The sequence below is a fragment of the Phoca vitulina genome, unplaced genomic scaffold (assembly GCF_004348235.1).
Source record: "Phoca vitulina isolate PV1807 unplaced genomic scaffold, GSC_HSeal_1.0 scaffold21, whole genome shotgun sequence".
NCBI lineage: Eukaryota > Metazoa > Chordata > Mammalia > Carnivora > Phocidae > Phoca > Phoca vitulina.
The window spans coordinates 22989944-23013876 of NW_022589724.1; the positions used below are offsets into that span (position 1 = coordinate 22989944).

At 58.4% G+C, this 23933-nt stretch overlaps 1 protein-coding gene across 2 annotated transcripts in view; it reads left to right on the forward strand.

Annotated features, from left to right (window-relative positions):
• NEK6 (NIMA related kinase 6) overlaps nucleotides 1-23933 on the forward strand; it is an 82729-nt gene that overhangs the window by 37880 nt on the left and 20916 nt on the right. For both annotated transcript variants that reach the window (XM_032418416.1, XM_032418417.1), the window contains exons 2-7: nucleotides 1198-1315; nucleotides 11541-11681; nucleotides 12813-12875; nucleotides 17760-17870; nucleotides 22045-22153; nucleotides 22478-22585. In XM_032418416.1, the coding sequence (XP_032274307.1) occupies nucleotides 1226-1315; nucleotides 11541-11681; nucleotides 12813-12875; nucleotides 17760-17870; nucleotides 22045-22153; nucleotides 22478-22585 (622 nt within the window). In that variant the 5' untranslated portion in view covers nucleotides 1198-1225. The remainder of the gene's footprint in view (nucleotides 1-1197; nucleotides 1316-11540; nucleotides 11682-12812; nucleotides 12876-17759; nucleotides 17871-22044; nucleotides 22154-22477; nucleotides 22586-23933) is intronic.

Sequence of the window (23933 nt, forward strand, 5' to 3'; positions counted from 1 at the left end):
GCCACCAATTCCTAGGGACTCGACTCTGGCTCCGGAGGGTATAGACAAAGCTGCTGCGATAGCCTGGGCCGGTCCTGAGGGGCTCTGTTTGGGGTGTGGAGTCCGGGGGACAGCCGGGGCGGGGGCCCTCACCACACGCCTGCACTATGACAGGGACCTACCTCCCGTGCATCAGGCCCTGTCATTCTCCGCAGTGCTGTGGGAGCCCCGGCCTGGCCCTGGGCATGGAAGCTGCTGCAGAAATGCTTGTGGCCGCAGGAAAGGCTTTCCTTCCAAGGGGGAGGGCTTTGCCCCTTGCGTCCGGGAGGATCGTAGTGGCCAGGTGCCGGCTCTCACCTCCGGCTGTACCTCGCTCTGCCTTGGGCCGTGCCCCAGAGGCAGCCCTCCACTAGTGAGGCTGGCAGAGGCTGCCTGTGACACCAGGGGAAGTGGTGTTGGGAGTGCTTCTTAGATGACATTTAGCTCAGGCCCAGGGAACAGAGTGGGTGCTTTATCAGGGACCGCTGCTGTGGTTACCATGACAACTGGTGGCTGGCATCCTTGACTCTCCTAGGGGCCTCTGACGTGGCAGCCCAAACCCTGGGGGGCACAGGGGACTGCTCCCTTGTGCAGAGGGCTCTGCGCCTGCCTGGAGGTCTACGCAGCGCTGTGAGGGGAACCCATGGCCTTGGCCTTCCCCGGGTTTGGTGTACCAGGGCCCAGCAAGGATGGAGATGTTGGGTCCTTCCTGCAGCTCCTGCATGCAGGCTGACACACGGTCTCTCTCCTGACCACCCAGGCGGTCAGTCTGGGTTTTTGTGGGGGTGATCACGGGGGACAGGGCTTTGTAACTGCCCCCGGGAGGCACGGAGGACAATAATGTGGAAAGAACAAGGCTTTGGAGCCCAGCTCTTGTGGAGTGGAATCCGGCCCCTCCCTTGTTGGCTGGGGGCGCCGCCTTTAGACTTTTCCCTGCGCAGAGCCCGTTTCCCCCTCTGTCCAGTGGGGATGATCCTCGCAACCTTGTCAGACGGGAAATGGAGGGAAGGTGTGTCCTGTGGGGCCTGGAGTCCTAGCCCTGCGGCTTCTGAGCTGGGTGGTTGCTCTGTACCCCCGCTGGAAGATGGGGTCAACGGAAGTGCCTCGTCCAGCCTGGTGACATGGAGGGGAGAAGGTGAATAGGCGTGTGTGTAAGAAAGCCCGCGTTTCCTTTTGCAGCCCGTGCCCCGGGAGGCTGGCATGCAGGATGGCCGGACAGCCCAGCCACATGGCCCATGGAGGAAGCCCGAACAGCCTCTGCCACAGCCCAGGGCCTGCACACCCCCCGGACTCACAGGTGAGCCCTTTGTCTTTGTCTGCAGAGCACTGGGGACTCAGCAGGGAGCTGGGTCCCTGAGGCTGCTTCATCCCAGCCACTGGAGGAAGCCCTCCCCGCCCCCCCCCCGCCCCCGACGGAGTCACTTCGTGAATGCTTCCGGGGTGGGAGTGGGGCTCACTACCAACCTGGTCAGCCCTGATTTCACTCAGCAGCACTCGGAGAAGCCTTCTCTGTGCCGGACTCCGGGATTTCCGTGTGAATGGAATAGCTTTATGTCTGCGGGATCAGGGCTGGTTAGAAAGGCCATGTGAGAGGAGAGAGGAGAGAGTGAGGGGCTCCGGGGGGCACGGGCAGCCTGTGCATGCAGTCACAAAGTGCTTCCTTACTCTCAGCTGAAGCTGGCTTCCCTTTTTGGTTTTAGCTGCGTCCTGGCCCTCTTCAGCCTCTTATCTAGAACCCGCAGAGCCTCAGGACACTGGTTTCCTTACACCTACCTCACCCTGTGCAGATCCTCGGAGAGCCAGGCAGCCCCCCGCAGCTTTTCTGAAGGTGGCTTCTGGGGTTCCCAGCTGCCCGCATACTCTGTGCCTTTGCATATGCTGTTCCCTGGGCCTGGAGTGCCCTCCCTGACTCCTCGTCCAGGCCTCGGTCCAAATGCGGCTCCTTCTAGGGAGCCTCCCTGTCCCACCCCACTCCCCCCGCTGTGTGGCTCAGGCGCTGGGCTCTGACCATGGCATTCCGCTGGGGAACTGGTTCCCAAGTCTGCCTCCCTTCCTAAACAGAAGATCTGGGGGTGGGGCTTTACCGGTCCCATCATCCCAGGCCAGGCCCAGAGGAGCCCCTCAATGCCAGGGGAGTCAGTGAACTGCAGATACATGTAATACACCCCGACATGGCTGTGTGTGAGACAGACACAGGTCTGCTCTTAGAAAGCACACAGCCTCATGGGAGAGAAAGGTAGGAAACAGGGCAGAAGAAACTCAGGGGCCCATGGAGCTCCAGAAGGTACATGATCCAAACTGGATGGCCAGAGAGGCCTCCTTTAGGAATTGGCATGCAGAGGCCTGGAGGGGGCAGGCTGGGCAGGTCACCTGGGCCAGGTGCTGCAGGGCCTTGTGGACAGCCCGGTATGATGCAAAGTCATGTCCAGGGTTGGCTTTGTCCCCAAAGCTATGAGACCCGAATCAAGGGGAGACTCAGAGACAGCTACCTTCTCGAGCCCCGGAAGGCTCGTCACAGCCTCTAAGTGCCTGCTTCCTGTTGGAGGACATCAGGTGGACTCTGCTGTTTGACCTGCTTGGCCAGGGCTTCCATGTGCAGTTGTGCGGGTGTGTACTGCACAAAGGTGCCTGGCCAAGGAGGCCGATGAGTCTGAGATCCTTCTACACCTGAGTTCTCATCAAGCCATGCTCCCTGTGTGGGGCTCCATCAGCCCAAGGGAAGGAGCAATTTTACAGATTCACGAAGAGGTGAGACATGTGAACTAGTAGACACGGTGTCTACTAGTGTGTGTGTGTGTGTGTGTGTGTGTGTGTGTGCGAGCGTGCACTCGTGTGTCTGCACGCACGTGCACACACACCCCCCACATAGAGTGTCCTAGGGCATCTGCACTATTTGTACTCTCCACTCCGGTTACTGGAGGGGACACGGGCCCATTTCCCAGGTGGAATTTGGGGAGGCAGACCCCAGAAAGCCCAAAGGCCCATGGCCACTGCTGGTGCCGAGTCCACCAGGACAGCTCACTGATGGCTGGGGGCAGTGGGGCCTCCTCGGGTAATGCAGCAATTTGTCATATTAAGTCATTCACTAACAATTGAGTCCCCCTTGATTAATCTCCCAGAATTAGCCAGTTGCATTTTGAGCAATTAGGGTTAATTACAGCCTCATTTGGCAGAAGAGAGAGCCCCGTAATTATTTCACGAACAAGGCGAGGCGGCGGTGTCCGGGCGTCTGGTCACACATGTTGGAGTGGATTAGACACGATTACTCGTCGTTGGGCGGCAGCCGTCGGCAAAGGGGCCTTCCGTCCCACCAGCATCTGGCCGGGGACGCCAAGCCGGGGTGCACAAGCCGTGTAGACACCGGCACTGCCCCGGGTCAGGGCGGGAATGAGGCCAGGCAGGTGCATCCTCTCTCCTCCACTCACGAAGCGCTGGTATTTAAACACCGCCTGGGGAGACATCGCGGCCCGAATCTTGCCTGTTTCGGGACATAGGAACACCTGAAATTGACAGCAGAGCCATATTCCGTGATGGCAGGAGGCCCTGCTGTTGCCCTGAAATCATCCTTAGGAGAAGGAGCCAGGGCCCGCGATGGCGAGAATACTGTGTTCTAGACCAGGCGGGGGGAGCTCCGATCCCGACTCCAGCCCTCACCAGCCAGGCAACGACGGGTAAATGAGCTGAGCCTCCACTTCTTCATCTGTAAAATGGGGCTGTGAAGACTAAGTGAGGTGGAATACTTTAAACCCCCAGCATGGCGTCTGACATTGTGGGTGTTAGGGAAAATATGGGTGTCATGGATTTCATTCTTCTCTTTTAACCTTCATTTTCGTGTTCGTGGCTCAGGAGCCCAGAGCTGAAATACCCGCAGTGTAGAAGGAACAACTTAGCAACCACTCAAACTGGTTTTGTTAAGTTTCTGTGCCCCAAGGCTAGTGGTTTGTCATTTCAGGGAGCTTTCTAGCTGTGAGAGCTGTCCTCTTACTAAAATACGTTTGCTTGAACGTGGTGGAGTCACATGTGAAATCATTGAGGTTTCAAATGAATGAATGAATGCATGCATGCAATCGAGAGAAAGAGTTCTGATGCCCCCATGCTTTATGATTTTACCAGTTTGCTGCTGAGCGTTTTCATCAGGAATGAAACAGAGCTGACCCACTAAGAACCACGTGAATTTCCAAGGAGGAGAAAGGTGCTCTTGTCTGAGAAAGCCCTGGTTAATGTGTCTTCCATCTGGAAAGTCTTTGCAAACCTGCTTGGGGCGTGCCAAGTTCAGTTATATTGGGCCGTATTCAGAGAAAGAGGAATGCGCCTTACTTTTCAGGGGGTGGGACGGCTGCTTCCAGATCTGAATCACACAGGCCAAAATCTTTATGAAAATCTTCCCAAAGCAATGTTGGTAGTTATAACTGGTAAGATTTAATGACCAAATATTAACAGCTATTAAAATTCAAGAAGTGTTTGCTGACGTGTTGTAAATTCAGCAAATGCTTGTCTCGTTTCTGCCTTGGGTCTGCTGAGAAGCCCCACACAGAAGTGGGTATAGACCGTGTGCGAGGTGGAAGGCCCCACAGAGGGACGGGCGGACGCTGAGGGAGCCCAGAGGGTGGGGTGGGACAGGGAAAGTTCTAGAGAGATGACAGGTGGGCTGGCCATGATTTAGGGCAAGACAGGGAGAGGAGGATGTCCCAGGAAGAGGAAGGAGCCAGGCCTGAAGGTGCAGGACCAGTCAGGTTAGGCAAGTGTTTAACTACCAGTGTTTGGATGGGAGAACGGCTGGTGCTTATGAAAGGCTGCGTCATCTGGAACTGAGTCTATAGTGAGTGATGGGTGAGCCCATTCGTGGTTTTAGGTGGACAAGGGAGCTTGCATTTTAGAAAGATCACTGGTTGCTGGTGCTCAAGGCACAGGTAGGGTGCAGATAGGAGGAGACGAGGCCACTGCTTTTCCCCCGGTGAGATGGTGCCATGGTCTTAAACGGCTGGACACGGGGAGAGAAGATTCCAGAGACTTGCAGGGAGAAAACCAACTGTACTTGGTAACTGAAGGGATGAGGGAGAGCCGAGTAGAGGATGTATCCAGACTTCTGGCGGCATGGCTGATGCTCTTTACGGCTTTCACCTTTCAAGTCTTGGCTTGCTAGTCACTGGAGTTGGTTCCAGATTCTCTTATGTATGTTTAAGCTCAGCTTCCTCTGAGCTCAGTCAGCGGGAATTGTCCTGAGGGACCCACTGCAATTGAGGCGATCCTATGCTTTGTTACCAGGTGATTCCTGTGTTTTGGCCATCTTGCTCACTGTTCCCATGTGCTGATGGCCCTGGGAGCTGAGTGTAGACTTCCAGGTTGGGACGGTCGTGGTGGTGGTCATGCCAACAGTGCGCTACCTGGCACTTACCTCATCCCATCCTCCTACCAACTAGGAGCTAGGTAGGTCTTATTCAGAACTCGATTTGCAGGGGAGGAAACCAAGATAAATACCGCGTATGTTTTGCTCTTGAGGGGCAGAGCCAGGAGTCTCTCCATGTCCCGTGGCCCCACAGCACCCCTTCCTGCCACCAGGTCTGCGAGAGGGAAGATGAGCTTTGGGTTTGAAATTAGCCAGATTGTGGAGACCTGAGCGGGGTCGGCCTCGTAAAGAGCCTGACAATATAGACTCTCTGTAAACCCTGCCTTTCTTTTGTGTAACACAGATTTAAAACACATCACCGTAAACACATACACCGAATCCATTAGAACTCCCCACACACGGTGTCAGATGTCTTTAAAGGTGAAATTCGTTTACAGGAAATGTCATTCTGATCAAGTATGCTTTTTAAAATCACAGAAACAGTTGCCTTAAAATTAATGATGCATTGCAAATATCAGGGAAAAAAAGACCCATTCAGTGTAAAGATGATTAAAATTCAGGTCAGAACTCTGACTTAGTCAGGCTAAATTTTTTAATGAGATTTCAGAAAATTAATTGGGCGGATGCATTTTTATTCTTTTAACATGTAATTTTATGCTCCTGTTTTTTTTTTTTTTTTTTTAAAGGGGGGATTTGTCGATGGCTGAGGCTTATTGTGGTTCAAACATTTTAAACTCAAATTAGCACAGGGTGGGAGGTGTTTGTGGCCTAATTTGATCTGACTTGGAGAAGAGAGCTTGGGTTTCTCGGAGGTTTCTGGGGTGGTTCACCAGCACACAACCCCCCCCCCCTTTTCCAGCCTTGACCTGAGAAGCCTGGCAGCATTTCTTGGCAGGGGGGGTGGGATTGGGGATAGAGGTGACCTGGGGACCTTGGCCCTCTCCTTGGCCCCTTGTTCTGCCGAGCCTCTGCTGTCTGAGCAGTTGCTCCCTGAGGCTCCTCCTCTCGCTGAGATGGCCTCTCCCCCACCACGGGGCAGTGCGGACCCCCTCATTCCCCCCACTGTGGCTGGCAGCGGAGTGTGGTCAGCATCACTCCCGCCACCTCCCAGCTTCTCCACCCACCTGCTCCTCCTCTGGGGGAGCACTGAGGGGCTCTCACCCTGCGGAATGGGGCTGAGGAGTCAGAAATGGCTTCCAGCAGCATTTGCCCTGCGAGTGGCCCACCCTAGACGGGGAGGCAAGGCAAGCCTGTTGTCTAGCGCAGTCCCTTGGCAAACAGTCCTGGATGACCCGTGCAGGGGACAGTGACATCAGAAGGCCACAGGGGCTTTACTGCAGTCAGGTGACGGGTCGATGACCTCTCTGAGCCTCCGCTTCCTCATCTGTAAAATGGGGCCGTGAAGACTAAGCAAGATGGAATACTTCAAACCCCCAACATGGCATCTGACGTCATGGGTGTGATCGGTCTTATTCTTTGACTTCAAAATTCATTTCAGTTTTCACAGCCAAAGAGCCCAGAGCTGACAAGAGCCCCAGTGCAGACCCTCAGTGGGGTGGGGATGGTGGGGATGGTGGGGACGGTGGTACAGCCGCTGAGAACTCCCCATCTCGGCTCGTCCCCAGCCCCCTGGGAGGCAGGTGCAGCCCTGGTCCTCGCCCTGCAGACTGAGCGACGCTGATACCCCTAATGACAGTAACACCATACAGCGTCTCCCAGGTGTCTTCATTCAGTAACTTACTTACCCCCCAGCAGCCCTCGGAAGGAGGCCCTGTGATCACCTTAATTGTATGCGTGAGGAAACTGAGGCAGAGTGCTTGTCCACAGCCCCCAGCCAGCACGTGGCAGATCTGGGATTTGAACCCAGGCCTCTGCTCCCCCCCCCCCCCCCATGTCAGTGTCTCAGCTGAGGGAGCCGGAGCGGCGGTCACCCCTCCGCTCCCCCTGGGCTGATGCTAATTTTCCCAGGAGCCAGCATGGGGTTCCAGGCGGAACAGGGGCCAGTGAGGACTATGAGATGAGCAGTTTTCAGAAAGGCCATCAGGATTACTGCCTTTGAGCGGTGTAGCGCGAGCTGCTCGGGGCCAGCCCCGAGTTTGCCGGGCAGCTCAGAGCTCCCGGGACCCTTGGCACCAGCATCACGTCCTGGAATCCTCAGAGAAATCCCGGGGCTGATATTGCTAACGTCCCCCTGTTGTGGACGGACTCACTCGGCTGCAGGGGCCAGAGTGGAGCTCGCTGAGGGCTGACCCGGGAGGGGAGGAAGCCCTTGGAGGTGGCAGTGGAGAGAGGCCTGGCCTTAGGGACCAGAACTCCGTTCACCTTTTCCTCTTGCACTCCCAGCCCCTGAGTTACTTCGGAGTCTGGGCCCTCCTGGCTCAGGCACTGCGCCCTGTGTCCTGCGCTGCCCCCCGCCTGAACAGAGGGCATCGGGGGGGACAGGACCCCATGCTGACCCCTGTGAGGGTGCTGTGTCCCCAAACCTGCCCAGGCTGTCCCCCTCCCACGAGGTGCTGCTGCCGGAGGAACCTTCCCCCCCCCCCCCCAGGAGCTCGTTCCTCTAATTAGGTCGCATGGGTTGTGACAGGAAATGCAAATCTGGGTCATCGCATATGCAGAAGTGCCACTGGAGTCTCAGGATGCCAGCTGGGATGTCGCCCCCCATCCTCCCCCCAGCCTCGGGGAGTTTCCTCGGGGCAGCGTGGCCTTTGGGGGCACATTTCTGGGGTGGACAAGGGACTCCAGCCACTAGTGACAGTGAAAAGCCCAGTGTTTGCACAGCAGGGACCCTAGGAGATCACGTCCTCCAAATGCTTCACTGTCCCGGGGGGGAAACTGAGGCCCTGAGAGGGGAGGGGCCCTGCCCAGGGCGCCTCTCAGCGCAGCTGGCTTGAGATCGGCAGGGAGTTCAGGTCTCAGCTCCCCACGGACCAGCTGTGTGACTGTGCCTCAGTTCCCTTCTTTATGATGTGGGATGAAAAGCCTTGCTTTCCAAGGCTGTTAGGAGATCGCAGCCACAAAACCTGTGTAAGCAGCTAGCGGGTGACTGCCGCGTGGTGGGCGCCTACTAGCCCGCGGCCGTGCTGTCAGCTTCACGGGCACGCGCCATCCGTGCGGGTGTGAGGAAGTCACCTTCTTCTGAGGGGGTGGCATTTCGGCTGCACTCCGAAGGGACAGTGGCTGCATCCCAAAGGCCCACAGCACACCAGGCCGTTGGGAGCACGTTCCTTCGTGTCATTTGACAAACATGCCCCGAGCTCTCGCTCAGGGCAGGTCAGAGCCTCCGCTCAGGGGACACGGAGGGGACAAAGACAGGGGCGTGTTTTTGGAGAGGCCCGTGTTTGGGGGGCAGGGTCTCAGGTGCCTGGAAGAAAGAAGCCAGCTGAATCAGGTAGCATAGACCTGGCTAGTCATGGGGTCTTGAAGGAAAAGCAGAGGAAGAATCTGAGTTGGGAGACCACCTGGTAGAGCTCAACGGGTGGAGACTCCAGAGTCCCCAGTCCCGGGTTCAGATCCCTCCCATTACTCACTGTGAGGTTTGGAGCCGGCCACTGCCTCCCCTCTGAGCCTCAGTTTCCTGAAATGTGGGGATAATGGTGATACCTACTCACCGGGTCATGGGAAGCGTTCTACACGGTGCCCGGCAAACAGTAAGTGCTCAATAAATGCTCGCTCTTCTTACGTGGGTGCTTAGTATATAGGGAGGTTAATTGCTGTTACTAAGGAACTCGCTTGACAGACGCTGGTATGCGGTGGATGAGAATGTGGTCTTCCTTCTCCACCAGCCCTCCCTCCTGCTAAGCCCCCAGTAGGGAGCGGCTTCAAATCCCTCCCCAGGGTGGGTAATTATGCCTCAAGACTTCAGAGTCAAGGTTGGCCTAACCCTTACCTTGCTGAGGGAAGGAGGCAGCAGGCTGTGAGGCTCAGACTTCCATCACTCACTCCTGGCAGCGGGGTTTCCTTGGCATAGGGCTGGATCTGGGCAGGTTCAGAAAGGCCGAGAGTGGGAGTGAGGAGTAGCTGCTCAGGGCCCCTCTCCCCTGCTCCAGACCCCGCCTGTCAGTCATAAGGACCACTGAGCACCTACTGTATGTGTGTGTGTGTGGGGGGGAAACCTCAGCAATCTCACGTGATCCTTACAGCGACCCTATGAAACAGGCATGCTTCTATACCTCTCCGCCTTGCAGACAGGAAAGTGGGGCAGAGTGGCTTGGGTAACTGCCCCAGATCACCAGCCAGGGACCCAGGAAATATGCGTAAGGAAATATATATAAGGATACTTATTGCAACATTATTTATAGCGACAACAGCTATACAGGAAACAAGCTTACTGTGGTCTGGGGTTATTTAAATCCCTGTCAATTGACAATGTCCATCAGTTACTGAGAGAGGGAAAAGCAAGTCTCAGAGTAATGTGTTCACACAATTCTGGGTGTTTAAAAAGTGCGCCATCTCCATAGATGTGAATATTTACCCACTCGACAAATGTTTATTGAGTGCCTGCCGCATGCGAGGCACCGTGTTGCTGGGCGTACCTGCCGGTGGTCGGGAGACGGACAGGTCACGACGTAAAATACGGGATTTGGAACGCTAGAAGGTAGCAATGAAGAAGGAAGACGAGCCGGAAGTGTGGGAGGGACAGAAACGGCGAGGCTTCGAGGGACGGTCCAGGCAGAAGGCCCAGTGAGAGCAAAAGAGGTTGGTCAGTGTGGAAGGAGCAAAGTGAGCGGGAGAAAGTAATAAAGCAGCAGGATCGCAGAGGTGTGAGGAGCCTGGGTGGTCGGGTCACGTGGGGTCTTAAAGCCTTCGTAGGTGGTCGTGGGGTGAGGACTTTAGTTATTGGGTTTTTAACTTTACTGAACCTTACCGTGATGGCGTGTGTTTTCCCTCATCCGTGCCCATTTCACGGTTTAAACGGAACACATTCGTGTAGTAAAGACAAAGAAGGAAAACATGGAAGTTGATTAAGAACAGACATCCTCAATAGGATGCCACTCACACAGGGCTCCCCAGGCTCCTGCCAGGGCTTCTTTGTCTACAGGTTGGTATTCGGGTGAAGGAGAGTTCCAGAACGCAGCCCAATAAAAGACCTCATCTTTCACCCCCGTGCGTGCTTCCGGCCCAAGTCTGCAAGAGGCCTTTTCACATTGGGAAATTCACACTTGTCCTTCCTGCTTCAGTGGGGCCCTCAGTGTTTCTCATCCCACCCCCACTTCCCCCAATGAACTCCGCAGATGTTTCTGTACCCATACTACACGCGAGAGCCTGTCCCCGCACTAGCACCCAGCCCGGAGGGTCCCCAGCGGCAGCGATCCCCTGCCCCGGAGTGGGGGGTGGGGGCTGTAACAGGAGGAGGGCCCACTTTGCCAGGCGGACGCGGGGCAGACCAGAGCCGTGGCCTCCTCCCCTCCTCCCCCACGTTCCAGGGCCCGAGTGGGCACCCCTTCCTCTCCTTCTCCCCAGGGCACGTTGCACTTGTGTTGTGGGGACGGTAAGGGGGTACCTCACCGGGCAGCTCCATCCCGGGGCAGGCCCTACTCTCCGTGGTGGGTTTCAGCGTTGGCCCCTGGAGAGTCAGCGTGAAGTGTCTGGATTCCTCATGTCACCGTGAAGGGGGCTGTTTATCCAAACAAGGGCTCAGAATGGTAAGGCTGCAGATGGATGCTCAGTTTTCTCAAGTTCGAGATGGGAGCCCCAGGAGGGGAAGTTGCCACATCTGATGACGACTTGCAGGGGGAGGGTTGGGGCTGGGAAGACCCAGCAGGGCCTCCCCCTTGTTGTGTGACCTTGACGGGTCACTCCCTTCACCCCTTAATTGCACCTGCTCTATTTGCTGGCTCCGACCTGGGCGCAAGGGATTCAGAAGTGAGCAGAACCAGCAAGGCCCTGGCCCCGGGGAGCTGCCTTTCTGGGAGTAGGAGATAGAAACAAGCAGACTAATGAACGATCAGGTAATGAGAGATGGTGGAAACCCGTGGCCTCGGTTTCCCATCTGCAGAGTGGGGGTGTCGTGGCGTGGAGTCTCTGACAGTGAGGTTGGCAGTCACAGTCCCTCCTTCACCTTGGAGGAGCGCTGCTGGGGTTGCTAGGTTCTGGAAGGGGCCCCGGCTGCCCACATCCTGGCCCCTCACTGCAGCCTGGCTGGCCACTGATGTCCTCTGTCCCCATTCTCCAGAGGCACCCAAACCCCCTGTCTTTTCGCTGCTCGCTGGCCGACTTCCAGATCGAGAAGAAGATAGGCCGAGGACAGTTCAGCGAGGTGTACAAGGCCACCTGCCTGCTGGACAGGAAGACGGTGGCTCTGAAGAAGGTGCAGGTGAGTCAGCGCCCCCGTGGGGTCAGAGCCTTCTGTGTCTCAACACTGTGGCCCTGGGCCCGTTCCTGCCCCTTCCTTCTGCTCCCCTTCCTCTGCAGTCAGGACCCAGCTCTCTGGGCCGTGGGAAGGATTAGATGGGCTCCTGATGACAAAAGCTCATGCAAGCCATAAAGGAAAAGGAAAATGAGCATGCACTGAACACCATTGTATACTGGGTCGTGCCTTGAGAACGGTCCTGTGGGTGAGGGTGGTCACCCCATTTTTCAGACGAGGAAAGCTGCAGAGGTGTATCTATCTCACCGGGCCCACCGAACGAGCTGAGGGGGAGCTCAGACTTAGACCTGCACCCACTCACCCTGGGCCCTGCACTTGCTGGTCGCCTCTGGGCTTGAGAGCCTTTGCTGGCCTCCGTGTTCCTCCTAAACGAAGGAAGGGGCTCAAGCAGGTGCGTCATCAGCCGTAGAGTCCAGCCAGGAAGCGTTTCAGTGAGAGCCACTGGGCCCATTTGAACGGGGCTTTGCCTCAGGAAGTAGCTTTAAATCCTCCCGCAGAGCTTCCCGATTCCTCAGTTTGCTCATTTGTCCTTTAAGAATGAGATGAACAGCCTGGGCTGAGGAGGCCAGGGAGAGAGAAGGTGACGCAGATGCAGCCACGAGCGGGGGAGCCAGCCAGTGGACCCGCACGATGGTTTCCTTGCTGGTCTGCAAACCGCACAGGCGGGTCCAGGTCGCTGGAGGAGGGACGGGCCCCTCCGCTGGGAACAGGCCCATTTGTCTTCCGAGGAGGGCCTCGCCTGGCTCTCTTTGTCCTGCCCTTTTTTTTTTTTTAAGATTTTATTTATTTATTTGACAGAGAGAGACACAGCGAGAGAGGGAACACAAGCAGGGGGAGTGGGAGAGGGAGAAGCAGGCTTCCCGCCGAGCAGGGAGCCCGATGCGGGGCTCGATCCCAGGACCCTGGGATCATGACCTGAGCCGAAGGCAGACGCTTAATGACTGAGCCACCCAGGCGCCCCTCTGTCCTGCCTTTTTGTGCCATGATGGGTTTTGGGAGTTCCAGTGCTTGTGGCTCCCAGTGGGGGCTCTGGGAGCTGGGTTTTAACCACTCTTTCTCTTTTTCCTCCCGCCCAAGATATTTGAGATGATGGACGCCAAAGCCAGGCAGGACTGCGTTAAGGAGATCGGCCTCCTGAAGGTGAGCGCCTGGGCTGAGCAGGAGGTCCCCAGACCGGGCCACCTCAGGGCCTTCACAGCCCGTAGCCTGTTAGATTCAGAGACAACAGCCTTTTGAGGGTAGTGGCTCATTTGTTTTCTCACAGTTGGGTGGGCGTGGACCCCACCTCACGGCCGCCCAGCGCTCACGGCACCCCCAGACTGCCTGTCCCGGCCCCACATTGGTTGTGTTTATGGACGGCAGTGCCCGGCACCAAAGTCCTTCCCCTGAGGGCACCAAGTCGCCGCCACCCAGGAGATGCTCCACTCACCTGGGTGACTCAGCAAGGCCAGCCTGGGACGCTGGAGAGGATGCACAGCCAGGTGTGCGGCCCAGGTTCCTGGTGCCCAAGGGACCCGGGTTGTCATCCTGTTGGGCTCTTCCCAGGCCCCCCCAGAGAGGAGGCAGGATGCACAACTGGAGGGGCTTGTACAAAGGACAGACCTACCAGGGCACCTTGGGGTGGGGGATGGTCTTTCCTTCCCCCTCCCTGCCAGCTTCCTCATGGGTCTCCCCATAGTCAGAGACAATAGAACTTTCTGGACGAGATTCAGCCTCAGCCTAGGGCTGCTCCCTCCTGGAGATCCCTCCCTGTTCCCCAGGCTTGGGATTCTGCCTGGGGTCTCAGAGGTGATGGAGGAGGAGGAATGGTACGGGTTTCGGAGGCCCAGGAGCCTGAGTTCAAATCCTCATGTCTTCATTTACAAGCTGTGTGACCTTAAGCAAGTGACTGAGCCTCCCGGAGCCTCCGTTTGCCCATCTGCTTGGTGGTGAGAGTACCTGCCGCACGGGATATGGGCAGTTAGAGAAGATTAAATAGTATCTGAAGAGATGAAATAGTACCTGGCCCAGTAGAGCGCCTAGCAGGCACTCCCTCGGTGTTCGCCCTCTCCGTGAGGCGGAGGGCTGGCTCCGCAGCTTCCCGCACAGTGAGGCTGCTGGTGGCGAGGACACGGACCCCTACCGCAGGATTCCAGATTAGCGGTTTGCACTGCGGGGTCCGCCCTGGGCTCTCAGGCCCGGTCCCCTCCGAGGCAGTGAGGAGCAGGCCAGCAGCCCGGTCTGGGGGGCTGTGGGAGTGAGGCTGGCCGACCCGGGCCCAGGGAGTGCCGGAGAAGCCCCACAGAGGCCAGGGTCCCGTCCCAGAATCTGGAAGGCCGACAGGAGCCTGCTGCAGGGGTCCTGATCGTGTGCAGTTAGGCCTCGGGCGCCACACTCAGGAGGTGGGACTTGAACGTGGGAACAGCAGGGGAGCCCCTGAAGGGGCTGAGAGCAGGGGGCATGGGGCCCCATGTGACTCGTGAGCACTTGCTGGGAGGGGACCCTGGCCATGAGGGCTCGCAGGGAGGATTATCGGGAAGTGTCCTCAACTCTAACTATCGTAGGTCCAAAAATTCCCTTCAAATAACATTTTTAAAATTTTACGTGACAGTCAACTTTGGGCCCCAGGTGTGATCTCAGGACTCCGATTACCTAGCCCTGGGGACTGGCTGTCCCAGTCACCCACCCTCTCTCCCCTTTGGTGGCCAAGAATGCACGTGTGCCGATCACGGTGGGGAAGGAATGATGTGTGCGCACGTTCTGAGCCAGCTTGTTCCGGGTCTCTGGGCTCCAGTGAAAGGGGCCAAGCTTGGTGTGACCTGGGCCTGCCGGGGGGGAAGGGGGGGCTCTGTCCCTTCCTCGGGCTGCCGCGTAGCCACGTGCCGTTGACCATGGCTTGAGAGGTGGGCACACTCCTCACTCTCTAGCTGTGTGGTGTGGGCCAGCTGTGGACCGCTCGGGACCTCCCATTTCCTCGTCCGTAAAAGGGGGTGATGATATCAGTACTGGCCTCGGCTGTCGGGGGAATTCGTGAGAAGTTGGGTTGGAAGGGCTCAGTGTCGCATCTGCGTGTGGTACGTGCTCGTCACGGGCAGCCCTTGTCATCACGGTTATAACATCTGCCGCTCGACGCCAGCCCTTACCCAGCTCCCCAACCTGCCCACGGGAGGTCAGCAGGATGTTCCCCGGGCACGAGGTGTTTCTGGCAAAACAAAGGGAAACAGTTCTCGGAGGGGTCACGAGGCGACACCGTTTCACATCATTCACGCCAGGACCCGAACCCCAAAACCTCCCAGTGGGGCAGGGAGGTGGGCCCTATCGGACGACAGGCAGCGATCATGTATTCGCATGGTCAGCACAGCTGGGAGCACCCCTGAGCCCTGGACTCAAGGATGCAGTCGGCAGGGGAAACATCCTGGACAGACTGCTGTAGCGGGTCCCAGAGGGGCCACAGGGGGGACAGAGATTCGAAGAGGGAACCTGAGCCCACTACTGTCACCTCTCCTGCCTTCCCTCCGGCCATCGTCCAGCCCTCGGCAGCCACCACCACCGTCAGGCCTGGCCTGGAGCTGCGGGGACAGCCCCGCTCTGCGGAGCTCTGGATTGTGGGAGAGAGGGCTGGGTGTGGATCGTGGGGACACAGGAGAGCGAGAGGCTGGCCGATGCTGCCGGGCAAGCTGCACTGGAGATGAATCTAGAGGCGTGGCTTCCCTGAACCCCAGATACATGAAGCCAAAGCAGCCACCCCTCCCCCACTCGCAAACCGCAGAACCCAACCACTCGGCATCTTTGGAGCACTTCTTACATTTTGGCCCAAGTGTGTCCACTTTAAGACACACCTGAGGGGCACCTGGGTGGCTCAGTTGGTTAAGCGTCTGACTCTTGGTCTCAGCTCAGGTTGTGATCTCAGGATTGTGAGATCGAACCCTGCGTGGGGCTCTGTGCTTGAGATTCTCTCTCCCTCTCCCTCTGCCCCTCCTGTTTGTGCGTGTGCACGCTCCCTCTCTCTCTCTTGCTCAAATAAACAAATCTTAAAAAAAAAAAAAAAAAGACACACCTGGGCCCACCAACAGACTACAGGCTGAGAAGGGGACTCTGGGTGGACAGCGGTCTATGGTTACTAGACCAGGCTCTGGGCCCAGCCCGGTCCCAGAGTCAACCCCTTCCCTCGCCAGGCTTTGGGGATTTCCCCCAGCTGACCTTTTGGCCCCCATCTGTGCCTTTGTACCCTGGCCAGATATTCGAGGGAGCCTTTGCTTCACCTCTCCTCCTCAGAATTGCCGTAAGAGCAGGGAGAGAAGCCTCCCCTTCTTCTCCCCAGGAGCCCGCACCTGGAGGGAACAGCCCCCTTGACTGAAGCTTTAATTCCCACCCAAACCCCCTCCAATTTTTCCAAGTCATCTGCAAAACAGTGATGCCCAGCCTGCTGGTGACCTTGGCCGGTCTCTGGGAGCACACGCTGAGAAGGGTGTGAGGTTTCCCAGGGAAGTCATGAGGTGAGGTCCAGGGAGGGGGGTGAAGGGGGGGGGAGGACTTGTGTTTATAACAACAATGCTGACACTTCATAACGTGCATTCACGATTGTAAAGCATCTTCAGCTTTATGAAGTGCCGGCATTCCATTTGCTTCGATATCTTGTAAATGAAAAATACATCTGGAACGTGATGTGTGCTGAGGGCAGCTGGTGTGATGGGCAGTGTTAGCTCCAGGGAGACGTCAAAACAAAATCTGGGCTAGGTGATTTTTTGACAAAGGCACCAAAACAATTCAGTGGATGAAAGAAAGACTTTCAATTCCAGGTGCTGGGAACACTGGATGTCCAAATGGACGGAAGTGAGCCTTGACCCCTACCTCACACTGAACATAAAGGTGTATTTGAAATGGATCATAGACCTAAATGTAGAAGCTGAAACTAGAATTACAACGTTTGCTGGGCAGCCCAGCAGGACAGCCCTTCGAGATGGGCTGGTGCTGGCTGGCGGCGGGGAGCGGGGGGCTGGCGGTGGAAGCCGGTGAACCCACACCGAGAGCAGGGGCCTGAGGACTCGGGCAGGTAGGGTGGAGCTGAAGGACACACATGGCCAGTGACAGGCCGTCTGTGGCTCCTGGGGGTCTGATTGAGGGGTGCCTGCCATCCAGAGCTGGCTTGGGGAAAAGAATAAATGGGGGATGGCATAGCCATGTGATCTCTGCCAAGGTTCCCCCCTCATTTTAGAATCCAAAGACGGGCATAGGTTGGCACAGCATAAACACACGTCCCCCTCACAGCAACTTAGAGGCCTTCTAGAAAGTGTGCACTAGAGTGGCCTCTGCTTGTCGGCTGACGGGCGCCCCTGTGGACTTGGCCGACCAAGCTCTGGCAGAATGTTTGAGTCTCCTCTGCTTTCCCAGACCCTGGAATCATTTTGGTGGGAACAGTCTGCATTATAAGCAGCTGCCAGGGTCTGTTCCCTCTCAGCCAGCCGGTGGGGTGCTGTTCCGCCTGGCAAACACACGCGCCGTGGTGGTCGGGCCAGAGGCCGGGCTTCGGCGCGGAGCAGAGCACTCGGGGCGGCTCTCGTGCCAGGAATGCTTGGGGTCTTTCCAGATTTCACAAGGGTGTGTCAAATTGAGGGTGGGGAGGAAGAAGGGAGATGGACACGCTGGGGAGCACCAGCTGCAGGCCTGCTGAGCACAGCGCTAGAGCGGTGGGGGCCCGGCCCTACCCTGGAGGGTCGCGGGTGGTGAGGGAGAGGAGGAGCAGGGTCCTGTCCCATGGAGTCGCAGCTCAGGGCAGTCTCCACGTTAGACATTTCAGCGGTCTCGGCCCATCCAGTCCTCACTACTGCCCTTCAGCACATTACGCCCATTGTACAGATGAGGACACTGAGACTCAGAGATGCAGAAGGGCTTTCCCAGTGTGGCCCAGACCTGCCTGACTCCCAGGTGACACAGCCCTCTGCAGTATGAGCCCCGCTAACGGGCCAGCTGGGAGCCAGCACGGCGCAGGCGCGGGGCTGGACTGTCCCTCACTGGTTCTGTCTCCCTGTCTTTCCCTTTGGACAGCAACTGAACCATCCCAACATCATCAAGTATTTGGACTCGTTTATTGAGGACAACGAGCTGAACATTGTCCTGGAGCTGGCCGACGCGGGGGATCTCTCGCAGATGATCAAGGTGAGGGTGCCTGGCAGGCAGGCCAGGTCTGGGGGGGTGCGAGGACCCAGGGAGCCCAGGGTCAGGCAGCCCCTCAGCCTGGCGAGTGCCCCCTCGAGCTCCATGCCCATTTTCTGGGAGAGGCCCAGCCATGGACAGAAAGCACCCCTCTGGCGTCCCCAGCGCCCCAGCCTGCCCACAGTCTGTCACTTCTGCCTCACAGAAGGAACGGGGACAGAACCCTGTGTTAGGTCAGAACCCCAGCTCACAGAATCTGGGAAAATGTGTTGTGCATCCGACTTCCCAAAGGAAAAACTGAGCCCAAAAAGGCTAAGAGACTTACCCAAGGATACCCAGTAACCTGGGGGACAGAGCCATGTCTGTGTGGCCCAGCTCTGTTTCCCGGCCTGGGACCCTCCAGACATCGGCAACCCGAAAGATCTCCCTGGGGCCCCTCCAGCACTTGAGGGATCCCTTCATTCCCATGTAATGGCCAAGACCGGACGTCTCTGAGAGGCTGAGTGCCTCGCCAGGTCTGGCTCTTGCTCTGCGTCCCGCGGCAGCCCCCGTACTGCTCTGCCCCCAGTGCCCCTCCTCCTGGGGCCCAGGACCAGGCCCCCACTGTGAGTCTGGACTCAGGAACCATCAAGCTCCACTGATGGAGCACCTCCTCTGAGCCACAACCATGTTGAGCACACACATCATTCACTAAGTGCACACTGTCCTCAGATAGCAAAGCTCAGAGAGGTTTATTCACCAGCCTGAGGCTGCACAGCCTCTGTGTGGACCCCTAAGCCCAAGACCCTGCTCCCCTGCTGGCTTGACCAGTCTGCATGCTGGCCGTTGTGGGCCCCCACTGCCTCGCTCCCCCAGCCCAGTCTGTCTGCTTCTGAGCGAGGCCAGCTACGCTGGAGCCCCCACCTTGCTCCCAGCAACACTTGCAAACAGGGCCAGACATGGATTCTCCGTCTTTTCCACCAGGCGCTGGGGATTGAGCAATTGCTCCGCGCTTGCTCTTCTGAAATTTGGCTCCTAGGAATTGGGGCGTCGTTGGGAAGCGGCATTACTTGAGCTGTTATCACCTGCTTTTATATTTTCGTTGACATATTAATGTGTTTGCAGGGATGTTAATCTCCACACAGATCCCTGGTGGGAACAGATGTGCTCTATCATGTCTCAGTTCCTCCTTCTCCCCCAGCCCCCACCGCCATTCTCCTTCCTGTTGTTCTCCTGCCGAACATGCACGCATCCCACACGCTCTGTGCGCCGGCCCCCGTGCTGAGACCTCAGCGTGGGTGCTGCCCGCAGGGAGCTCGCCTTCTAACAGGAGGGCAGACCCATAAATGGACAGTCCCAAGCCAGTGTGAGCGAGCCAAGCTCAGGGCCTGTGGGAGCCCGGGAAGGCTCCCTGGAGGAGGTAACACCTGAGCTGAGACCTACAAGGAGAGAGCAGCAGTCTAGGGGCAGAACAGCTTGTGCAAGAGCCCAGTGGGATGAACAGTCCAGGGTCCACAAAGCCCTGGTCGAGGTGGAGGCAGGGGTTGAGGGGGGAGGCGAGGTAGTCAGGTCACCCAGGGCCTCACCGTCCAGCCCCAGGATTTGAGACCTTGCCCTAAGGTCGGCAAGGAGCTTCCTAGGACTCACGGTGGGGAGTAGGCATGGTCAGCACTGTGTTCTAGAAGAAAGGCTAGATGCTCAGTAGAGGAGGGCTGGGGGCTGGGGACGGAGGCAGTGCACAGGAGGTGGAGGGGAGACAGAGGAAGGGCCCTGGAGTGTGGCCCACGGCGAGGGTGCTGCCCCCTAAAGCCCCTGCAGACCCCAGACTCCTTGCAGCCTCTCAGTCCACAGAGTGGGGACTGGGGTTAAGCAGTGGGGTGTAGGGGAAACTGGGCAAATCAAACCCCTTGTCCACAAAGCTCTGCTTCCATCTCTGTCCTGGGGATGCACTGGGGACTGTGGGAGCCGCGGGGCTGGGTGCAGGCTCCTTCCAGGGAAAAGAGAGGAGGGAGCGCATGAGTGGCCAGCACCTTGTGCCTGGCCTGGGGTGCGGTGCCCCTCTGTGCACTTCCCTGGCCTCCTCGGGGCCCACACCAGCCCAGGGCTCAAGTCGGTCGCTCACCCACGGGGTTTCTGGGGCAGATCCTGGCTTCCTGGCCCCATCTCAGGAGCCCTGTTCTCCTGGCACGGTGCCCCCGCTCCCACGGTCATGCGGCCCTTGCCCCTTCCTGCCTCCTCCTCTTCCCTCTGCTGCAGCTCCAGGCCCTTCACCTGCAGGGCCTGGCTGGGTGCTGCCCCCAGCAAGCGGGAGAGGCAAGGCAGGGCAGAAGAGAGACCCTCGGTCTGCAGTCACACCCCTGCTCGACCCTCCTCCCTTGGGCCGGTCCCTATGCCTCAGTTTCCCCATCTGTAATATACTTACCCAGTGCCTGGGGCTTGGTAGGAGCTCAGCTTCCCTGGCCTTCCTAACTCTCCGGCTGCCTCTGGGCTTGAGGGGGATATGGGGGCCTTGCTAGGGCCCCGGCTGCCGCTGCACCATGGTCACCCCATTGGGCTAGCCTGGAGGCTGCTGAGCAGTAGACCCTGCGTCCCAGGGGCCTGCCGCCTCAGGCCAACCAGTGCCACCACCGCCACGGTGCCAGCGTCATTTATGATGGACAGTGAAGCTGAGAGTTGCCGCCTCCCCAAAACCCACCAGAGACTCCGCGCCTTCCCGCTAAATGTCACATGGCGCTTACAGGACGTGACATTTAGAAAATCACCATTCACAGCCGAGCTTAAAAGCTGTAATGAGGATTAACCAACATCACAGCGTAAATAACACTGCAGCCCAGCCCACCACCTGGGGTGGCGGGGGGGGGGGGGGGGGGGGGGGGGGATCCCATGCTAGCGGTCTGGGCTGTAGCCTCGCTCATCCGTGAGGTCCCTCTCCCAGAATGGAGCCTCGGGAGAGCCTCATGGGGCTTTCCTGCCAGGCCACGGGCTTCCAGCTAGGACTGTCCCATGGTCGGAGGTGCCCGGATCCGGTCCCAGCTCTGGCGCTCTGGCGGGGTGACCTTGGGCAAGTTCCTGAACCTCTCTAAGCTCAGTCGCTCATCTGGTGGTTACTGGTGTCATTTGAAGTTAATTAGGGTTAAGAGCTTGGCCTTTGTAGGCGGAAGGCCCGGGGTTGTTCCGGCTGTGGCTGCCCCTTACCGGCTCCTGAGTGGCCCTTGGTTTCCTCATCTGTAAGATGGGTGCCGTCACCCTGCTGAGGGCCCAGCAAGGTGGCTGCACGTGGCCGGCGCTCAGCACGTCACCCCAGGTCCTGTGTTCCACTCCGCACTCCCTTCCCCAGGCCAGGCATGCGTCCTGGGTCAGCCCCAGTCTTCCGTGCACAGAGTGGCTGCCCGGACCAGTGGGCCAACAGCTTCGCCCCTGGCTGCTTTGGAAATGATGGTGGTTCTGAGGCAAAAGCCTCTGGACAACAACCTGGTCCTCAGGTTCCCGGCCTCGGGCCCGGCGCACAGGAGACTCCCCGGAAGGGACGTGGACGATGACCTGTTCTTGGTTCGCTCCTTCCAGGGCCTTTGGTTACTTACAGCGCACTCAGTGCAGCTTGGGTGGTTTTGGGGGTCTGGTTTGGTTTTCTGGAGCATCAAATATGTTTTTTCGGGCAATGAAGTCAATTAATGGCCTGTCGAAACTGGGACTCCAGTGAAGAATGTCAAGCCATTTCCTCGAGGTCCCTGCTGCCTTTGTGAACGATCGCATGCCCTGAGATTTGCTGGTTCCCAGGGACGGGGCGCCTTCGACTTCACCCCCGGGCATCGGGTGCCCGCGGTGTGGGCCAGGCTGGGGCTCGGGGCAGAGCCGTGGGAGGAGACGGGCGTGTGTCCAGAAAATGCCCGAACAAGTGTGATCGCGAGCAGCCTTCAGGGTGTAGTCCGCAGAGCCATCCAGGACACGCACTCAGGGCCCGGCCTGCCCCAGCCTCCGGGAGGTCAGCGCGGGGCCGGGGGCAGACAGGGGACCGTGGAGGGCAGTTTGGGCTGAAGCACAGATGGGAACACGGCCCCCTTTGTCCCAAACTTACTGTTGGTTCAGCAGCCCACCCACCCAGCCCGTGCCGGGTGCCGGCTACCACTGGGGACAGGACAGGGGCCCTGCCCTGCGGCCCGTCACCCAGGCCTGTGTGTCTCCCCCCCCCCCCCCCCAGTACTTTAAGAAGCAGAAGCGGCTCATCCCCGAGAGGACGGTGTGGAAGTACTTTGCCCAGCTGTGCAGCGCCGTGGAACACATGCACTCGCGCCGAGTGATGCACCGAGGTACGTGCCGGGCCCTCCCCGGGCTGTGGGGCCCGGAGCCAGCGGGAGGCCAGGCGCCCCTGGGGCCCGGGATGCCACGTTGCCTCTGCTCTCTCTGGCTCTGGGGACATCCACGAGGACGTCAAACCACATCGTGTTACCCAGCCAGGTGGCTGTCGTGCATCTTGCCCGTCCTGAGGGGCGTCAGTGAGTCCAGCTCAGGGCCTCACACACGTGCCCACTCTCGGATACCCTGAGGACCGGCACGGTGCTCAGTGCTGCCTGTCCCGCCCCACCCCCCCGACCTCCTAGCCCCACACCAACTGCCTTCTCCTTCCTCGGCAGACATCAAGCCCGCCAATGTGTTCATCACGGCCACGGGTGTCGTGAAGCTTGGTGACCTTGGCTTGGGACGCTTCTTCAGCTCTGAGACCACCGCAGCCCACTCCCTAGGTAAGGAGGCCTGTCCAGACGTCCCAGCAGCTGCTGGAGGTCCTGGGTGACCGCGTGGGGAGGTGCGGACATTCTCCGCACAGAGCCTTTGGTTCGTTAATGCAGGAAAATGCCTTCCTGAGTCCCAGACTTTATTTACCTCTTCACGATAGTGACCCAGAGGGGGTAAACTGAGGCCCTGAGAAGCCTTGGATGGGGCTCCGCTGCATCCTCACACTGCTCCACGCCCCTTCCAGAAAGGATGGCGGAGCCCATTTTGTGTAGCTCTGTTGTCATACAAGGCGGCCGTCTGTCTTTCTCGTTGCTGTGTCATGTTCCCCCGCATGGGACTTGGTCCGCTTCTCCTGGTGGGGGACATTGGAGCTATTTCCAGTTTTTGGCTTTTAAACAGGCAGTTTTGAAGCTGCAGGGACGAGGTTCTCACCCAGTAGGAGGGGACAGAGGGCAGGGCACGCAGGGGCGCACAGGGGTGCTGCGGGTGGGGGGGGCCTAAGTGCCCAAGCTTGGCGGGCTGGCACCGTTCAGGAGCCCCCGAGGGCTGGACTTGGGAACACACTTGGGCAGGTGTGGGTTTCAGGTTACCTGAAGCGATGCCCGGTTCAGAATCCATACACCGGGTACGTGACTGGGTGTGACTCATAGAATGGTGGAGAATGAGGAGTTTGCATTTGATCAGAATACAGAAACCAGCAGAGCCCCCAGGGGAACGTGGAAGTAGGGTCCCCCGTGCGTGACAGCAGGGCGTATCAGCATTTAACCAGGGCCGGGTGGGAAAGACTCAGATATGACAGGGGCGTCCTGCTTCCCCCACCGGCCCGTTCCCGGCTCTCTGACCGCCTCGCTCAGAAACCACTCCACCCTCCGCGGCCCCAGCCCACGGGTCCCCCGTGCTCTCCCCGAGTACCTGCAGCATGCCGTAAGTACCAACAACCGCTTCTGGTGACAGCGGAGGTGCTTTCTGGAAGACACACTTTCCTGGTGGAATCTGTCACTGTTCATACAGGTCCCGAGGGCTTGGAGGCTCTCGGGGCGAAGCACGGAATCAGGAGAAATGCGCTAACTGGGAATCGACGGCTCCGAGCCGCTTGCTGGAGTGAGCGAGTGTGCATGCGTGTGCCCGAGTGCATGTGCGAGAGTGTGCGCACACCAGTGTGCGTGTGTCTGAGTGTGGGGGCGGGGTTTGAAAGGACGCGCAGGACCCGCCCTCCCCCGAGCTGACGACACTGTACTCACACCTCCAGTAGCCGCGAGGGTCCGTTGGATCCGAGGAATCTGGAACCCGGGGAGCTCGAGTGATTCACGTGAGTTACGTAGTGGCAGAGCCAGGACTCGAACCCGGGCCTCTCCT